The 17288-nt window shown below is 36.7% G+C and overlaps 1 protein-coding gene across 31 annotated transcripts in view; it reads right to left on the reverse strand.

The window, feature by feature from the left end:
* The window catches only part of TTN (titin), a 276712-nt gene that overhangs the window by 147472 nt on the left and 111952 nt on the right, over positions 1 to 17288 (reverse strand). For all 31 annotated transcript variants that reach the window (XM_088830575.1, XM_088830572.1, XM_088830570.1 and 28 more), the window contains exons 110-134: positions 16786 to 17190; positions 16269 to 16331; positions 15834 to 15911; positions 15116 to 15193; positions 14447 to 14536; positions 14139 to 14219; positions 13044 to 13121; positions 12562 to 12645; positions 9142 to 9225; positions 8584 to 8664; positions 8358 to 8438; positions 8104 to 8187; positions 7752 to 7853; positions 7211 to 7318; positions 5325 to 5405; positions 5070 to 5138; positions 4753 to 4836; positions 4508 to 4591; positions 3859 to 3942; positions 3553 to 3636; positions 2734 to 2814; positions 2218 to 2433; positions 1217 to 1294; positions 936 to 1010; positions 637 to 729 (exon numbers count right to left, since the gene is read on the reverse strand). In XM_088830575.1, the coding sequence (XP_088686701.1) occupies positions 637 to 729; positions 936 to 1010; positions 1217 to 1294; positions 2218 to 2433; positions 2734 to 2814; positions 3553 to 3636; positions 3859 to 3942; positions 4508 to 4591; positions 4753 to 4836; positions 5070 to 5138; positions 5325 to 5405; positions 7211 to 7318; positions 7752 to 7853; positions 8104 to 8187; positions 8358 to 8438; positions 8584 to 8664; positions 9142 to 9225; positions 12562 to 12645; positions 13044 to 13121; positions 14139 to 14219; positions 14447 to 14536; positions 15116 to 15193; positions 15834 to 15911; positions 16269 to 16331; positions 16786 to 17190 (2526 nt within the window). The remainder of the gene's footprint in view (positions 1 to 636; positions 730 to 935; positions 1011 to 1216; positions 1295 to 2217; positions 2434 to 2733; positions 2815 to 3552; positions 3637 to 3858; positions 3943 to 4507; positions 4592 to 4752; positions 4837 to 5069; positions 5139 to 5324; positions 5406 to 7210; positions 7319 to 7751; positions 7854 to 8103; positions 8188 to 8357; positions 8439 to 8583; positions 8665 to 9141; positions 9226 to 12561; positions 12646 to 13043; positions 13122 to 14138; positions 14220 to 14446; positions 14537 to 15115; positions 15194 to 15833; positions 15912 to 16268; positions 16332 to 16785; positions 17191 to 17288) is intronic.

Below are 17288 nucleotides of genomic sequence, written 5' to 3' on the forward strand. Positions count from 1 at the left end.
AGATATACGGCAGTTCAACTAGAGAAACTTTATATTTTCCATGGACCAGATTCTGAACCTCACTGGAATAAAAACATACAAAAGTACTCAAGGAGGTCTGGGGTAATCCCAAGATTGTGAAGTAGTGCTTCGTGTCTGATATCTCTTCTGGTATGAAACATCCCTTACTGAAAAGCTAAATTTACCTCTGGGTAAGTATACTGTCTGAAACTGTAAATGAGCTACTTAGTGAAAAGCAAGGGAAAATGGTCTTTCTTCAATCTTCAAAATGACTTTAGGATTAACAAACATATCTTAAATGGTAGTTATACTGTTATATCATCACATCAATTTAGATAAGTCAGGAATCTGCCAAATGGTCACTGATTGTAAATCCAAACACTGTATTTTATATTCATCGTAGCTGTGTGTTAGGACAGCCATTGCATAAGGAGTTATGGATATATTTTGTGATAACTTTTCCTTTTAAGATAACATTATCTTTTTATTCTGTATTTATAGATTTTTCTATCCAATATCCATCTAACAATTAATATAAAAGATACAAAACAGTGAGGGGGGAAAAAAGCAAAACATAGCTGCTTAAGTTTTAAAAGATACATTATAAAAGGCCACAGGTGAGGAAGGAAATTATACCTTTAGCAGCTGGTTCAGCCACCTGCTCTTTTTCACGTTTGGTAACTGAAATGTGTATTTTTTCCTCAACAACTTTCTTTGCTTCTTCATGGGCTTTAAAGATATTAATTATTAAAGACCATTAAAACCAACCACACGAATATCATGTAAATAAGAATTCAAGAAACACTGAGAAAGGTAAGAATCAGCACCAAACAATACATTCAGTAAAAACAAAGGCCATCAGACAAGGCAGTGAGACATGTTTATAGAATGTAAGCAACAAAGATGTTTTTGGTAGTTATTATGCTGCCATGTACCTTTGGGAGGTGGAGGTTTGAGTTTCTTAGGAATGGGCACTGGCACTTTTTCTTCAGGGACCACTTTCTTCGGCACTTTAAAATATCAACATTAACAGATTTAGAAACCTGATCCAGACTTCTTAAGAGCAGTAAGAAAAAAAATTAAGAAATATGATGTACAACACAGGGATCCCACACACACACACGATTGGTACGCTGCCACTTCAACATGGATTTGTAGCTGGACAGACATGTAAGAACCACAGGTCTCATAACTAATAATGTTTTTCTCACTCTACCTTTAGCTGGTGGGGCCTTTGGTTTTGTGGGAACTGGTTCTTCCTGGACAGGTTTTACTGGGACGGGCTTCTCAGGTTCTTTAAAAAATATAGACAGGGTATCGAATGTTAGACATTTTTATGTTAGGACATAAAAAAAGATATTTCTTCAATGGACACAAAGAATTAAAATAATGTATCTTATCTGCAGCATAGCCATAGCCTTGAGAGGTGAGTAAGAATTAGAGGTTCAAGTAGAATAAGGTATAAAACACTTAAGCTTTTATTGCTATTTCCTCCTTGCTAATTTACTTCAACTAGGTAACTGTGACTCTCTTTTACATATTATCATTTCACTTGAGGTAGACAACATCATGGTTAAACACCTCTCCATATAATATTTGTTTTTAATTCTATTTGTAAAAATACATAGAACATTCTCAAAGTTAGGCTGTGAAACACCAAAAATTGAATAAATGAAATAATATTGATTCATTCTGAAATCCAATAGAATCTTATTCCTACAAATTTGATCTGCACAATGATAAAACACAATTGCTTGTGTTGGACTTTCCTGTCTTTATTTTTGAAGGAATCTTGGTTATGCTTAATGAGGGGAACTCTAAGGGTAGGATGTTTTCTCAATAGGCTATCCTGTTTGATAATAACAAGCTTCAGGATGAGAGAAGTTCAGAAATTTTTGGTCATGTATTGGAATGATCAAGGGCACTTGCAGACAGACTCAGCCTTTTGGAGAAAGAAATTTAGTTTCATTTGTTTGATATTTATAAAAGCAAAAAGGAGAGGGGAAACAGATTATGCCCAGAACCAAACTCTAACAGTAACTTTACAGTTTATAGAGAATTTTATTTTTCCCAAAAGTTATCCAAGAAAGAAAATTCTGAGTTTCCCAAACAAAACAAGATTCTTTTCAAATTTCTGCGGGTATTCAAAATTTTATCCTGTCCTAATGTCATTTGCATATATTTAACGTGGTGTCAGGGATAGAGTCCTGCTCATACCTGTGACATACTCTTCATGTTCTTTATACTCTTCATAATGTTCGAATTCACGTTCCTCATACTCTTCATACTGATCATATTCTTCTGTTGGTTCATACTCCTCAAATTCTTTATAATCATATTCTTCATATTCCTCGTATTCTTCTTCCCGTTCTACTGAAACAGCTTCTTCTTCTTTGGTGTAAGCCCATTCTTTCTCTGCTGTTACAGTAACTTCTGGAATAATATTGACAACAGTAGCATTTTATTTGAAGCCCATTTAGGGACCATAGTGACAATGTGCTGTGATTTCATTTCCTGGTAATGATCTCATGCACTAGTTATAGGAGACCTTGACTGTCCTTTGCTGGCCAAGGTATTACAGAGTGTACAGTTGCTATTTACAAATTCAAATGTTAGATTTCCTGCCTGTAGTCAACAATAAGCCAGAAGGATGAGACTCAAATTAGGAACTAAAAGGCAAAGAGCTGTATAGGTTCGTGCTTCATTTTATTATTTAGTCAAAGCACAATATACCTTTAGCAGCCGGAGGTTCTCTTTTTGCAACTTCAATGGATACCTTTTCTTCTTTAACAGCTCTTTTCCTGAGTTCAGTCACTTTAAAAAGAGTAATTATTGAAAGTGAATTGCAAGATTCAAAATAATGCGTGTTAAGAGAACTTAACGACAAAAGATAACCATAACCATGCTCCTTGTTTAAATGTTTCATTTAAGTGGTAAGAAAACTCAATGGCCTCAGAAATAAACATGGTCTAACATATATGAATGCTTTTTTCTAAGCTACTTAATACTGAAAAGACATTGAATAACTTTAGGAAGATCAAGTAGTAATTATAAGAGAACTAAAAATGGTAACTGGACAGCATAAACAATGACTATCAAACAGCCGTTAGACAGAAACTTATGTTACATGAATAGTTTCTTCATTTTAATTCTGAGGTATTTCCATAACTTCTACCACCACAATGTAGAAGATTGAGGATTTAATAATTTCTAAATTTCATCCAAGGGTGCCACACAAAACAAGCAAAGGAAATCAGTATGTAGACAAAAAAAAAAAAAAAAAAACAAAACATTAAAAGACAAGTACATTTTAAGGGAAAGAATCTACACATATTTGGGTGAGGTTTCATTTTTGTTTTTGTTTTTTTGAGAAGAGAGAAATTTGAATACATTTTCTGGTATCAGAAATGTTTAGTTTTGAGATGATATGGAGTAGCATATGTATATTAATCACTTTGTAATATATAAATTATTTTGTCTAAGGATCTGAAATCTAATAGATGAGTTCCAATACTTATAAGCTTATTTTGATTTTTGGAAAAGTAGGTGTACCTTTTGCTGGTGGCTCCTCCTCTTTTCTAGGCTTGAGTTTTGGAAATTTCTCTTCTGGAACAGCTCTCTTGGGTTCCTCAGGCACTTTAAAGACAGATTTCACTTTAAAGAATTGTTTTCCTCATTCAAACCACAAAATGGTAATCGTGTAACAGCAACTCAAACAGAAAAGACTGGACATTTTCATGATTTCAAACAGAAAACAATGATAACGATGACAACAAAAAACCAACACCCATAACTACCATATTTGGTAAAGAGAAGAGGGTAAGCAGAACATTCTGGGTATCAAAAGGCCCCATGTACCTTTTGGTCTTGGAGGCTCCACTTTTTTAGTAACAGCAACATGAACTTTTTCTTCCTGGGTAATTTGCATGTGCCTCTCAGTCACTTGAAAGATAATTTTAGGATTATGGAGTTGTATTACTTAAAGTGGAATTTTAAAAAGTGTATTAAGTATATTCAGTTCAGTTCAGTCGCTCAGTCACGTCTGACTCTGCGACCCCATGGACTATAGGGCGCCAGGCCTCCCTGACCATCACCAACTCCCAGAGTTCACTCAAACTCATGTCCATTGAGTCAGTGATGCCATCCAACCATCTCATCCTCTGTCGTCCCCTTCTCCTCCCACCTTCAATCCTTCCCAGCATCAGGGTCTTTTCAAATGCATCAGTTCTTCACATCAGGTGGCCAAAGTATTGGAGTCTCAGCTTCAGCATCATATATTAAGTATATTTGCCAGAGGCTTATGTGATTTTAGAATATAATTTTACAAGGTACACACAAATAAGCTTCACAAAAAATGAGTAATAATCCACCATAGACAAGGCAATAATACATCATCGTGGCCAACATATACCAATAACCTCCATATAGGAGGTGAGACCTAAGGACAGCAGCGAGAGGACGAAAGACAAGACATGTTTCCAGTTGCTGTGCTGGGGGCTTCATTTACCTTTGGTTGGAGGAGGCTCTTCTATCTTAGCCACTTTGGGAGGAGCCCTTTTTTCAGGAACTGGTTTCTTTGGTTCTTCTGGCACTTAAAAGACATTGCACAGCACGGTCAGACACAACACAAGTGTGAAAAACACTAAACACAGGCACACTTATTTCTTGTTAATGTCATAACAATTTGAAGAATGTATCAATTTAAGATTTAAACACAGGCATTACTTAAGAATAAAGGAAAACCCAATATACCTTTGGTGGGCGGCACCTTTTCCTTTTTGGGAACTGCAGCAGGAATTTTCTTTTCTGGCACAATTTTCTTTGGTGCTTCAGGAACTTTAGAAATATGAGGTTTAAGAATATTAGTCTGCATTGCAGAAGAAGTGCCATTCTTTTGGGGCAAAGAGCTCACTTTATGAAAGATCACACATTTACACAAACATTAATGACTACAGTCAGTTAAAATGTTTACACTTAAGTTGGCAAAACTGAGGCAGTTACTCAAACTAAAAGCATTATCATAGCTATGAAGACAAATGGCATCCCATTTCTTTGAGACAGAATTGTACCTTTAGCTGGTGGAGGCTCCTCTACTTTAGCAGGAATTTTCGGTTTGGGTACGATTTTCTTCTCAGGCACTTGAAAAGATTATAAAATATATTTGTAGAAATGCCCAGATTTCTTTTTAATAAAAATTTAAGGAATGCTTTTATTAAATATATTTACTGACGCTTGCAATGCAGGCAATGACTTAACTATAGAGAACAGTAAGAATGGGACAAGTCCAACACACAGGGGCTAGAGTTAATCTAAGATTGGTCTACCTTCAACTGGTTCAGCTTCCACTTCCTCAGAAATAACGTACGCCTCTTCTTCCACAATGTATTCCTCAGGCTCCTCCATCACTTTAAAGATATCAATTTTAAAGAAGATAAGCCCGTGGTGTTTTTCATGTTCAAATTTAGCTGTACTTTCTTAAGTCAAAGAATAAGTAAACTAGTGAAAGTTTAACACTTGCCAAATCCCTGGTTGTTCTCATTTATAATACCCAAAGAAGAAGACTTGAATCAAAGCATATGCCTTAATGAAGTGTACAGAAACTGTTTCAGTGACTTAATTTTCAAGTGTATCATAAAGATAACAATGCTTGTATTCACAGGAAAAACAGGACAGGCACAGGACATAAGAACAATTCTTGTGGCTAAATTAACAAGAACACAGGAATTTGAAGACAAGTATTAAAAATACGATGACACTAGATTTGAAGGCACAGGGCAGAAATATATACTTGAAGAACTGTAAGTAGGTTTATAAGAAAGAAAAGACCTGTATTACATATGAAAAACCTGCTGAGAACTTGGAATCAGGACTCTTCACCGCCCCAGTTTTACAAGAGTAGGAATGGTAAACAAGGTTAACAGTCTTCCTGTGATTTTTGAGTCTGTGTGTATAAGGTTAATTATAGAATAGAGAGATCTAGTTACGAACATTAGGAGTAAACTTAGCAAGCTACCTATCTTTTCCCTAAATCTTTTGGACTTAATGAAAGCATAGGAATATCCTGCAATGTCTTTCCTTTTAATTAGAGTCTATAGTGCTAAAAGAAATTTATAATGCATACTGTCAAAGGCTGAAATTAGATTCATGCAATGAGAACTTTCGTTGTGTACGTGTTAAGCTTTCCCAAACATTTCTAGAAGGGATAGGGCCCTTGGGATCCATCAGATTCCTGACTTGTGCCTGACATTTCGGTCTTTCCCAGGAAGCACAACAGAACTGGAGGGTTCCCCCAGGGAGTCAAGTCTTCTCTGTCCTAAGGCTTTCCATTAAGATTGCACATCTGGATTTCACATGGTGTCTCCTTCCAAGTGGAAAAGAGGGAGGACCCCATTTATTAGCCAGAGACACATATGTCAAGGGCATCTGACTGTACAGTTCTATTCACCTTTTCATTAGGAAGACAGTACATTTATTAAGAAACTTACTGATTAATCTTTAAAGCAGAGGTACATTAAAACTTCCTTAGTAAAGTTCTTTCAGATACACTGCTTTAGCCACAACGCTGAACTTTAGCAGTAAACCTAGGGCTGTCTTAATTCATTAAAGTGGTTGAAATAAAGCTTGTTGCTCAGTCCTTAAACCACAGAGAACTAACATTATAGGCACGCGAACATCTGAATAAAAGGCTGATCTAATAAAAGATATTTCACGATTTCTCTCTCCATACATGGGACACTGGAAAGGCCTATGTGCTCAGTGCTTCACTGTCAAACCTGGCCGATAAGGTAATATAATTCCTTATTCATTTAAAATATGTGAGTCAGGCCACATTATTGAGTTGCGCTATCAACACTGCTTTGTGTTACCTATGTTTTAGACATTAGCCTACATTCAGCTCACCATACTGAAACCAAGTCCCATCTGCTGAAAGGATAGCTGTATATGAAGATACCTGCAACTTTAGTTACCTGTTTAGTTAAAGATGAAGCCCTGTCTCCTAAATAGCCAAGTTAAGAGAGGGTGGACAATAAATACACTGGATGTTTAATTAATGCTTCTGGATCTTGTGGTTTGATCAAAAGACACATCAAATAAGGCCAGTAGATGTTCACTGAATTGGCATCACTTTCATTAATCTGAGTACATAATCTGTGAAGGAAAACAGCTTATCAAGACTCCAGGTCACCACTAGCTTATTAGAATTGTTTACCTTCATATTCTGTAACCTCCACTTCTTCCTGCTCCTCCTCTCTTTCCTCTTCTCTATAAACTGAAACGGATACTCTTTCCTCTTCTTCTGAATAACTCCATTCCTTCTCTGCAGATATTTTAAAAGATGAGATTTAATTTAAATTCCACCTGAAGAGTCCATTGAAGTTCTGATAATAGCCATGTGTTCCCCACAGGTGGATAATGTCCTTCTATCTGCTTAGGGGTGGAGCTTCATAGCACTTCCTCATTGCAACAAGGAGAGAGCTGGTTTCAGAAGAGGGGATGGTAGAGGCCACGACCGAGAAGAATATTCAACTTATGCCCGAGTGTGGCCCCATTCACGCTTATTACACGTTCACGATCCCATTCACTCTCTCAGAATGATTCAGGACCAATACAGACACAAAACACTCAGTCTCAGAGGCTACAACAGACACACAATACTCAGGACAGCTTCTAAAGTAAACGATGTGGCAAGAAGAAAAGACTTGCAGGGAACACACACAAACTCATTTCTCCTGTCATGGGTGATTATATACCTTCGTGCCGCTTGACCTCCACTCTCTGAGGAACTGAGACAGATAGTTTTTCTTCGGCAACAAATCTTTTTTCTTCCATGACCATTTTCTTAGAAACTTCGGCTTTAAGAAAGCATCAAAATTAAAGCTTCAAAATCAAGAGTCTTAATCAAGAGTCTCCCTAAAGTTAGAGGAAGATTTGCCCAGTATACCACTCTCCCTAAAAAAGTGGGAAACAAGCTACACATCACAAGTGTATGCACACAGAAATTCTATCCGAAGACAGACAAAGGGTCAGTACAAGAAGACATCAGGTAGGAAAAAGAATTCACCAGCTCAAAGATTTTTGTCAGAGGCTTGAAACAAATCCTACCTCGAGGAGGAGGGGCTTTCTTAGCGACTGGAACTGGCACGGGAACTTTCTCCTCCGGGACAGGTTTCTTAGGCACAGCTGGCACTTTAAAAACATGGTCCACTTTCAGAACTTCAGTGTTATTTCACTGAAGCTCAACACAAAACACAGATACACACTCACGATGCACACATATCACAGAACTAACAAAATCATCATTTGCCTTCGAATATAAAATTGTAAAGATGGTTCTTGGAGAGATAGAGAGACAATACCTTTTGGTGGTGGAACTTCTTCCTCTTTCCGAGGGACAGGTCGTTTTTCTTCGGGAAGTTTCTTCTTTGGTATTTCTGGCACTTAAAGGATAGTATTTGATTTTAAAATTCTCAGAAAGGCAAAGAAAATGAGCAACATAGAACTGGCAGGCCCACTAAAGAATACATGCGACTAAAGAAGCCTGAAGAAAAGACAAGGTTACTTCATGGAGATGGGATGAGGTACCTGCTGGTGGTGGAGATTCCTCTCTTTCAGTGACAATGGTTATTTTTTCTTCTGTGACAACCCTCTTCTGCACTTCAGGAACTTGAAAAGACATTAAGTTTTAGAGTTGGCTTTTGTATTTTCCAAAGTAGCTTATGCACAGTTACTTTGTAAGAAAGTAGACAGGTGGACAATTTTGTTGAATTCTTACACCATAAAACATTCATTTTGAATTAAACTAAATTAACAATGGCAAGCCACTCCAGTACTATTGCCTAGAAAATCCCATGGATGGAGGAGCCTGGTGGGCTGCAGTCCATGGGGTAGCTAAGGGTAGGACACAACTGAGAGACTTCACTTTCACTTTTGACTTTCACACATGAGAGAAGGAAATGGCAACCCACTCCAGTGTTCTTGCCTGGAGAATCCCAGGGACGGGGGAGCCTGGTGGGCTTCCGTCTATGGGGTCACACAGAGTCGGACACGACTGAAGTGACTTAGCAGCAACAGATAATTAAACACAAAAATGTCTTCTCAAGAAATAAAGACAGGGCTTCCTTACTAAGCAAGTCACTGTACCTTTAGCTGGTGGAGCTTCCTTCTTCTTTGCAATGGGAACAGGAACCTTTTCTTCAGGAACAGGTTTTTTGGGCACCTCTGGAACTTAAAGGTATTAAAATACAATGTTAGTTCAGATATATATCACTTTCATGAATGGATTCAAGCATGAACACAAATCTTTATGTAGTTCATTAAAGCTGCTATAGATTATTTTATGTATAGGCAAAATAATGCAAAAAATTAAAATACAGTGTTCTAAAGGTCATGATGCAGAGTACATCATGAGAAACGCCTGGCTGGAAGAAGCACAAGCTGGAATCAAGATTGCCAGGAGAAATATCAATAACCTCAGATATGCAGATGACACCACCCTTATGGCAGAAAGTGAAGAGGAACTAAAAAGCCTCTTGAGGAAAGTGAAAGAGGAGAGTGAAAAAGTTGGCTTCAAGATCAACATTCAGAAAACTAAGATCATGGCATCTGGTCCCATCACTTCATGGGAAATAGGTGAGGAAACAGTGGAAACAGTGTCAGACTTTATTTTTTTGGGCTCCAAAATCACTGCGGATGCTGACTGCAGCCATGAAATGAAAAGACGCTTACTTCTTGGAAGGAAAGTTATGACCAACCTAGATAGCATATTAAAAAGCAGAGACATTGAATGTGGTGATAGTCACAGATCTCTGCAAATATACTAAAAGCCATTGAACTGTGCACTTTAAATGGGTGAATTGTGTGGTATGTGAATTACATCTCAATTATTTCTGCTATATTGACTATGCCAAAGCCTTTGACTGTGTGGATCACAATAAACTGTGGAAAAATCACTGCAGATGCTGATTGCAGCCATGAAATTAAAAGACGCTTACTCCTTGGAAGGAAAGTTATGACCAACCTAGATAGCATATTAAAAAGCAGAGACATTACTTTGCCAACAAAGGTCCATCTAGTCAAGGCTATGGTTTTTTCAGTGGTCATGTATGGATGTGAGAGTTGGGCTGTGAAGAAAGTTGAGCGCCGAAGAATTGATGCTTTTGAACTGTGGTGATGGAGAAGACTCTTGAGAGCCCATTGGATTGCAAGGAGATCCAACCAGTCCATTCTAAAGGAGATCAATCCTGGGTGTTCACTGGAAGGACTGACGCTAAAGCTGAAACTCCAATACTTTGGCCACCTCATGCAAAGAGTTGACTCACTGGAAAAGACTCTGATGCTGGGAGGGATTGGGGGCAGGAGGAGAAGGGGACGACAGAGGATGAGATGGCTGGATGGCATCATCGACTTGATGGACATGATTTTGAGTGAACTCTGGGAGTTGGTGATTGACTGGGAGGCCTGGCGTGCTGCGATTCATGGGGTCGCAGAGAGTCTGACACGACTGAGTGACTGAACTGAACTGAGCTGAAAGGCCAGGATACATTGTTCTAAAGGCCATGGTAAATAACTCATATGATATTACGGAAACATTTAGGCAACTAAAAAGGAGAGTTATATACACAGAAGTATGTGTACACAATTTTCTTTATATATTGGTATGCTTCTGATAAAAAATCAGTAATTACAGAAACAATATAAAGAATGGATACAGTATACACAAAAATCTCTTTATGTTTTGTATTGAGAACTGGAATCCATAACAACATATATATTTGGGGTATATTTTACCCAAGCCTATCTTAGAGTTGGAGAAGGGCATGGCAACCCACTCCAGCATTCTTGCCTGGAGAATTCCATGGACAGAAAAGCCTGGCAGGTTATAGTCCGTGGGGTTACAAAGAGTCATACACGACTGAGTGACTAACGTTTTCACATCTTAGACCAGTAAGTCATTAGAATGGTTGTATATATATCATTATTTTTTTTCTCTTCTGGGTTTTTTTTGTTTGCTTGTGCACCTGTAGTGTTTACAGAACTCAGGAAACACTCCTGTGCTAGGCTAGTCCTCTCAATATGACTTGGAAGTGTTCATTTGGTTTAAAAAAAGAGACTATAAAGAAACAAACACACTAACTTGAAAAGATACATGTGCCTCAATGTTTATAGCAGAATTATTTATAATGCTAAGATATCGAAACAATTTAAGTGTCCATCTATAGATGAATGAATAAAGTGTGGTATATTTTTACAATGGAATGGTACTCAGCCATAAAAGAAAGAATGAAATGTTGCCATTTAAAAACATGGATGAACTTGGAGGGTATTATGCCAAATGAAATGTCAGAGAGCAACAAGTACTGTATGATATCACTTATATGTAGAATCTAGAAAACAAAATAGTGAACATAACAAAGAAGGAACAGACTCAGATATAGAGAACAAGTTAGTGGTTACCAGTGGGGAGAGGGCAGAAGGGAGGGACAATACAGGGGTAGGGATTAAGAGACACAAACTATTATATACAAAATAAGCTACATAAATACATTGCACAACCCAGGGAATACAGCCAATATTCCATAACAACTATAAGTGGAGTATAACCTTTAAGAATCGTGAACCACTATATAGTACACCTGTAAATTCTATAGTATTGTGCATCAACTATACTTCAATTGAAAAAAATACCTCTCCTCCCCCCAGGATTCTGAAACAGCCAAGAGTTTCAGAAAGAGAGAAGCAGATCTGATTCAGGAAGAAAATGGAAAATTGAGAAATCAGGCAAAAGATAACACTACATAAAATGTATGAGCCCACTTTCTTCCAAGTTGGATGATATTGGATCTCTAGAACTGACCAGAGGTGTGCAGTTTGTTGCTATATCACTAAAATCCCCAAAACCAACCAAATCCAAAATCAAAGCCAGAATTAACACATTTGAATACAAACACACCTGTATGCAAGATCCTTTCACTCACTAATTAGATAATTGCAACATTTATGGCAAGTGCCTATGCTCAATTAATGTCTAGAGAAATATGGTGGAAGTAACTGCCAAAAGTTGATGCCTCCAATTATTTAAGAGTAGGCCTTATTGACTTTTCAGAAGAGTGGCTGTTATCTGTAACACGGCAACATCTTTACCTAGTTAACATTCAGTTCTACCAAACTCCCTCCTATTAGTCTTTATCTTGTCATAACTCATGAAAGTGTTTTTTTTTTTTAATTAAGAAATGGTCACACAGTTGAGGGGTGAAAGAGCTTTTCCTAGAAACATGCCCTGTAGAAAATGAATTTCACAAATACTTTTTCTTTCTTTAAGGGAAGATATTAAAAATTTAAGACAGCAGTTTGATATAGTTACTTTTAAAAAGTGACTTCTTCTATTGTTCAGTATCATAAAGAATGTAGGTCAAGAGTAGAGCCCCAAAGCTGACAAACAAATGAAAAACACTAGGGACATAAAAGACATAAAATAGACAGCAAAGTAAGCATGAAGACTGTGTAAAACAAAGCACTGGCATTTGGAGCAAAGGGGGCACCCCGTGATCAGGTCTGATGTACCTTTTGGGGGAGCAGCAGGCTCCTTCTTGGGCACGGGAACTGGCTTTTTCTCCTCTGGCACAGGTTTCTTGGGCACTTCAGGAACTTTAAAGACACCATTGTTGAAACGATATTGAGAACTCTAGTCTCCTTCTGAGACTCTTAAGATTACGTTAAATCATAAATCCTCAGTAAGAGTGAAAGAGTTTAGGAAGTGATTTAATACTCTACTTGTGATGAAAATACATGCTAAGTACATCAATACTGTACAGACATTACACACATTACATGAAGTTGACAAAGACCAAATTAGCATGGTCTGGAGGCTAAAAGTGTTACGGAAATTTGTGTAACATAGTACCACAAATTAATGAAATGAATATACACAGGATTAAACTATATTACAACCGGTTTACAGATGCTATCTCATTGACACACGGATCCAACAGAAAAAGGTACAAGAAGACAGACGCTACAAATATTTTTCAAAAATACGATTCTACCTTTGGCTGGTGGGGGCTCCACCTTTTTAGGAACAGGAACAGGGACCACTTCTTCTGGTTTCTTGGGTGGCTCAGGGACTTCAAAAAAAATGGGTTGTTTTTGAGAAACTGTGCATTTGACAAGGCATATTGTCGTAAGACTTAAATACAATATATTCAGGTTTTACACCAATTGAAGGTAACAAAATTATGTGTTATAATCAAGGGTTAAGGGCAATGGGCTAGTGACCAGAAAATGTGCCTGTCATTCATTTTTACCTGTGGAATCACTACTCTCCTAGAAACAGGTTGGAACGCCCCTTCCTCAGAGGTACCAGTGCCCGTTTCTCAGACACCAGTTTTGAAACTTTACTTTTACGAAGTCACTGTACTAGAACAATTGTATTCAATTATCTTAAATAATGTTTATATCCTAAATGTTTAACATTTTGCCTGGGCATTGGAGAGGGTCAGTGGTGGGGGGACGGAAGCCCTAATTTGTAGTCTCTCTCAATTTCCAAGTTCCAATTTCCATAGTGGTGCAAATACATGCATCCTGGCTACCGATCATGATGTCACTGTTGTGGAGTTCGGAAGGGACAGGAAGTAGTGCAAAATGATCCAGTATTTTCACAACTCAGAGGCAATCCACATAACCTCGGAAACAGTCGTGGTAAAAGGGGGAACTAATGAGTTTTGAGCATTTATTACCATAGTTTTAAATATAATTTATTTAATTTTATATAACTTTTAATCATGGAGGTGTTAAATGCTGGGTAGCAAATTCCTGGAAACGTAACATCTCTGGTGAGCTGGTAGGCGCTTGTTCCAGGACACTGTATTTCTATTCCTAAATGGCTGGTCTGGCTGGTCACTGGATCGTAAGCTCAGTGAAGCGGGAAACAGAGCTGCTGGGAATTGTCATTCTTCTCTCCAGTATCCTCCTCATGGGTCTTCTCTCCTGCCTATGATTTCCTTTGTATATAGTGGCTATAGGTCTGTGGACTGTGACTAAATCTATTATTTAATAGTAACAGATTCAGGTATTTGGAACTTTTAAAAAATGTTACTTTGACACTTTTAAAGGATTTTAAACTTGGAATAAATCACTAATACCTTTGGGTGGAGGTTCAATCTTTTTGGAAACAGCAACATGAATTTTCTCTTCGGTAACAGTTTTCTTTTGTACCTCAGGGACTTAAAAAAAATGCATATTTTAGTTCCTGGTATGCCGTACTATAGGTGGCACTGCAATTTACAATGAATATTGAAATAAGAATTAAAACAGACAAATGTGAAATGAAAAGATGACAAAGATTCACAAGGAGACAGAGATCTACATGAACACAAATTAGATAAGAAGAGAGATAAAAATCCATCTGAAGCCCTTCCAATTGAGCCCCATATTCAAATTTGCCTTGTACCTGTGACTGACACCTCCTCCTCCTCTGTGTGAGTAGCAAAGAACATCTTTTCTTCTGAAATAACCATCTTCTTGGTATGTACAGCAGGTACTTCAAAGAGAGTATTTCACATTAGTATTTCTTTTTCCAGGAAAAGACATCAGATCAAATACATGGCATGTACACTGTATTTCAGTTTTTAGTCGCAGAATGAGTGGGTTAATATGATAGCTTAAGAACAAATTCAGTATTGACAAGGAAACAAATCATGTTTTGATCTATAGGGACAAACAACCCATGCAGCCTTTATCAAATATTATTAAACTGGAATCAAATAGAGACAACTTCTTCACATGTGATACAGTGTTTTCCCAAATCCATTAGGGCTTATTTATATAAGTGAGAGGATGGGAATATTATATGTAATAGAAAACACTCCACAGTAAAGTTAGAGAACTACTGATTAAACACAAATCCTTCCTTAATTAAAAAATTATGCAATTTTAGAGTGAAACTGAAAACAAAGTTATTATTTACATAAATTATATAAATGTGCAACATAAAATGTATATTATATGTCTTTATTTTGGTGATTTCGTATTTGTGAATTGTTCAGTAATATATGTACACATATCCATACACATAAATAAAAATGTTTAAAACTTGTAGCTGAAAGACAAAGATGTATACCTTTCACTTCAATAATTTCTTCCTGCACTGGAGTCCGAGAAGGTTTTTGTGGAACAATCTTCTTTGAAACTTCAGGTACTTAAAAAATATGTACAAATATATTTGTATTGTGAAGAATATTGTTTTGCACAAAATTTAAAAATATCTTAATTTAGATGACTATATAAATAACTAACATGTGACTATTAGTAAACAATTACTTGTGTACATGGTACTTGAAATGTTTTATTATCAGTTTTTTGAAATCAAATTTTTTCCAATTTACAGAGAACATTTTTTTGAAGAACCCTTAATTAATTTTGAAATTATAGAAATAGATGTATATAATGGATATTCATTGAAAGAATTGATGCTGAAACTGAAGCTCGAATACTTTTGGCCACCTGATGCAAAGAGCTGACTCAATGGAAAAGACCCTGATTCTGGGAAAGACTGAAAGCAAAAGGAGAAGGGGGCAACAGAGGATTAGGTGGCTGGATGGCATCATCGACTCAATGGACATGAATTTGAGCAAACTCCAGGAGACAGTGAAGGACAGGGAAGCCTGGTGTGTTGCAGTTCATGGGCTGACAAAGAGTCGGGCATGACTCAGTGGCTGAACAACAACAATGGAATATTTGGAAGGTATAAAAAATATATATATATATATAATGTGGTAGGAGAAAAATCACCAATTCAGCTACTACCCAGAAGCATGAAATGCTTTAAATAATAATACCTTTGGTGACTTGAACTTTTTCTTCCTCCATTCTTCGAGAAGTCTTTTCAATTTTTTCAACTACAGGCTTCTTTACAACTGTAAGCATTTTAAAAAAATTGCAGTACTTTTAGAATTTCTATTAAAATAGTCTCTCTCTTTTTCTTTCATTTTTTAAAGAGAGAGATAAGTTTGTTGCACTGAACTTCAAGTATAAGCTTCTGTACTTCAAGTATTTTGGCTTTATTTTATGCTTACCACAACAATCTATCATCTTTTTTATGTTTACATTAAATGAAGTAGGTAGATATTCTTATAAAAAAATCATTGATACAATAAAGCTTTGAGAAGAAGTTGTGTCTATTGGATTAAACTGGTGATTCATACATCTTTGCCCAGCAAGCCACGATCAAGATGTTGATGATGTGATCTATTTAAATAATTCTAATTACATACCTTTAGGAGGTGGTACTTCTTTCTTTTCAGGTACTTTTGCTGGAATTTTCCTCTCACGTGATTCTTTAACAAAAACAGTAATAAAAAGGAGTGGTTGAATATGTAAATTCTAATAAATTGTATCTGTTTGCAAATGATGTAAATTAAGAATAATACACAACTGTGTAAATTATTGTATTTGGAATCTTATTGCTAACAGGATTACTCAGGCCAGATTTACAAGCAAGATCAAGCAGATATAGCAAGGTCCGTAAAACTAAAACTTGAATTCTGCATCAGAAAACAGCACTTGGAATTCAGTCTTAGTAACAGGACTAAATGATTCAATTCACAATAACAAAACATGAAAGTAACTCTGAAGAGAAGAATTATTTTAAATTCTAAAATTTCCAACTTAAAAAATGCAAACAGTCTTTTCATCTATTTCATATTCATTATGAATCAGGTTAATAACGTTGAAAATAGAATTGAGCAACAATGAGGAAAAGAGAAAAAAAATCACCCAACTGATACATACCTTCATAAACCTCCTTTTGAACTTGGATGATTTCTCTCTCTTGGTAAGTCTCCTCCCACTCTTCCTCTCCTTCGTCATAACCTTCTTCCCTTTCATAGTATTCTTGCCCTTCTTCAAAATCTTCTTCCCATTCCTCGTGAACTTCCCTCTTAGCTTCTACCTGGGTCTCTTCGTAGTCTTCCTCTGGTTCCTCATAATAAGGTTCTTCATATGGCTCCGTATACGGTTCCACCTCTAGCTCATCGTAAGGTTCTTCAAAAGATTCTATGTAGACTTTCTTCTCCTCGTAGACTGCTTGCTTTCTCTCATACACAGCTTCTTTTTCTTTCTGAACCTCTTTCTTTCTGGTTATGGTTGTTATTTTCACTTCTTCAGCCTTGGAGGATACGTCAATAATTTCAGGTGCTATAATAAATTAAAGAAAATAATATTAGCATGTGAATTATATCCACGCAATTACTTCACTAAACAAAAGTCAATGCCATCTAGCAATATCAGCATCT

Source organism: Moschus berezovskii, chromosome 2, assembly GCF_049115385.1.
Source record: "Moschus berezovskii isolate FMDL1 chromosome 2, NW_MosBer_1.0, whole genome shotgun sequence".
NCBI classification, from domain to species: Eukaryota; Metazoa; Chordata; class Mammalia; order Artiodactyla; family Moschidae; genus Moschus; species Moschus berezovskii.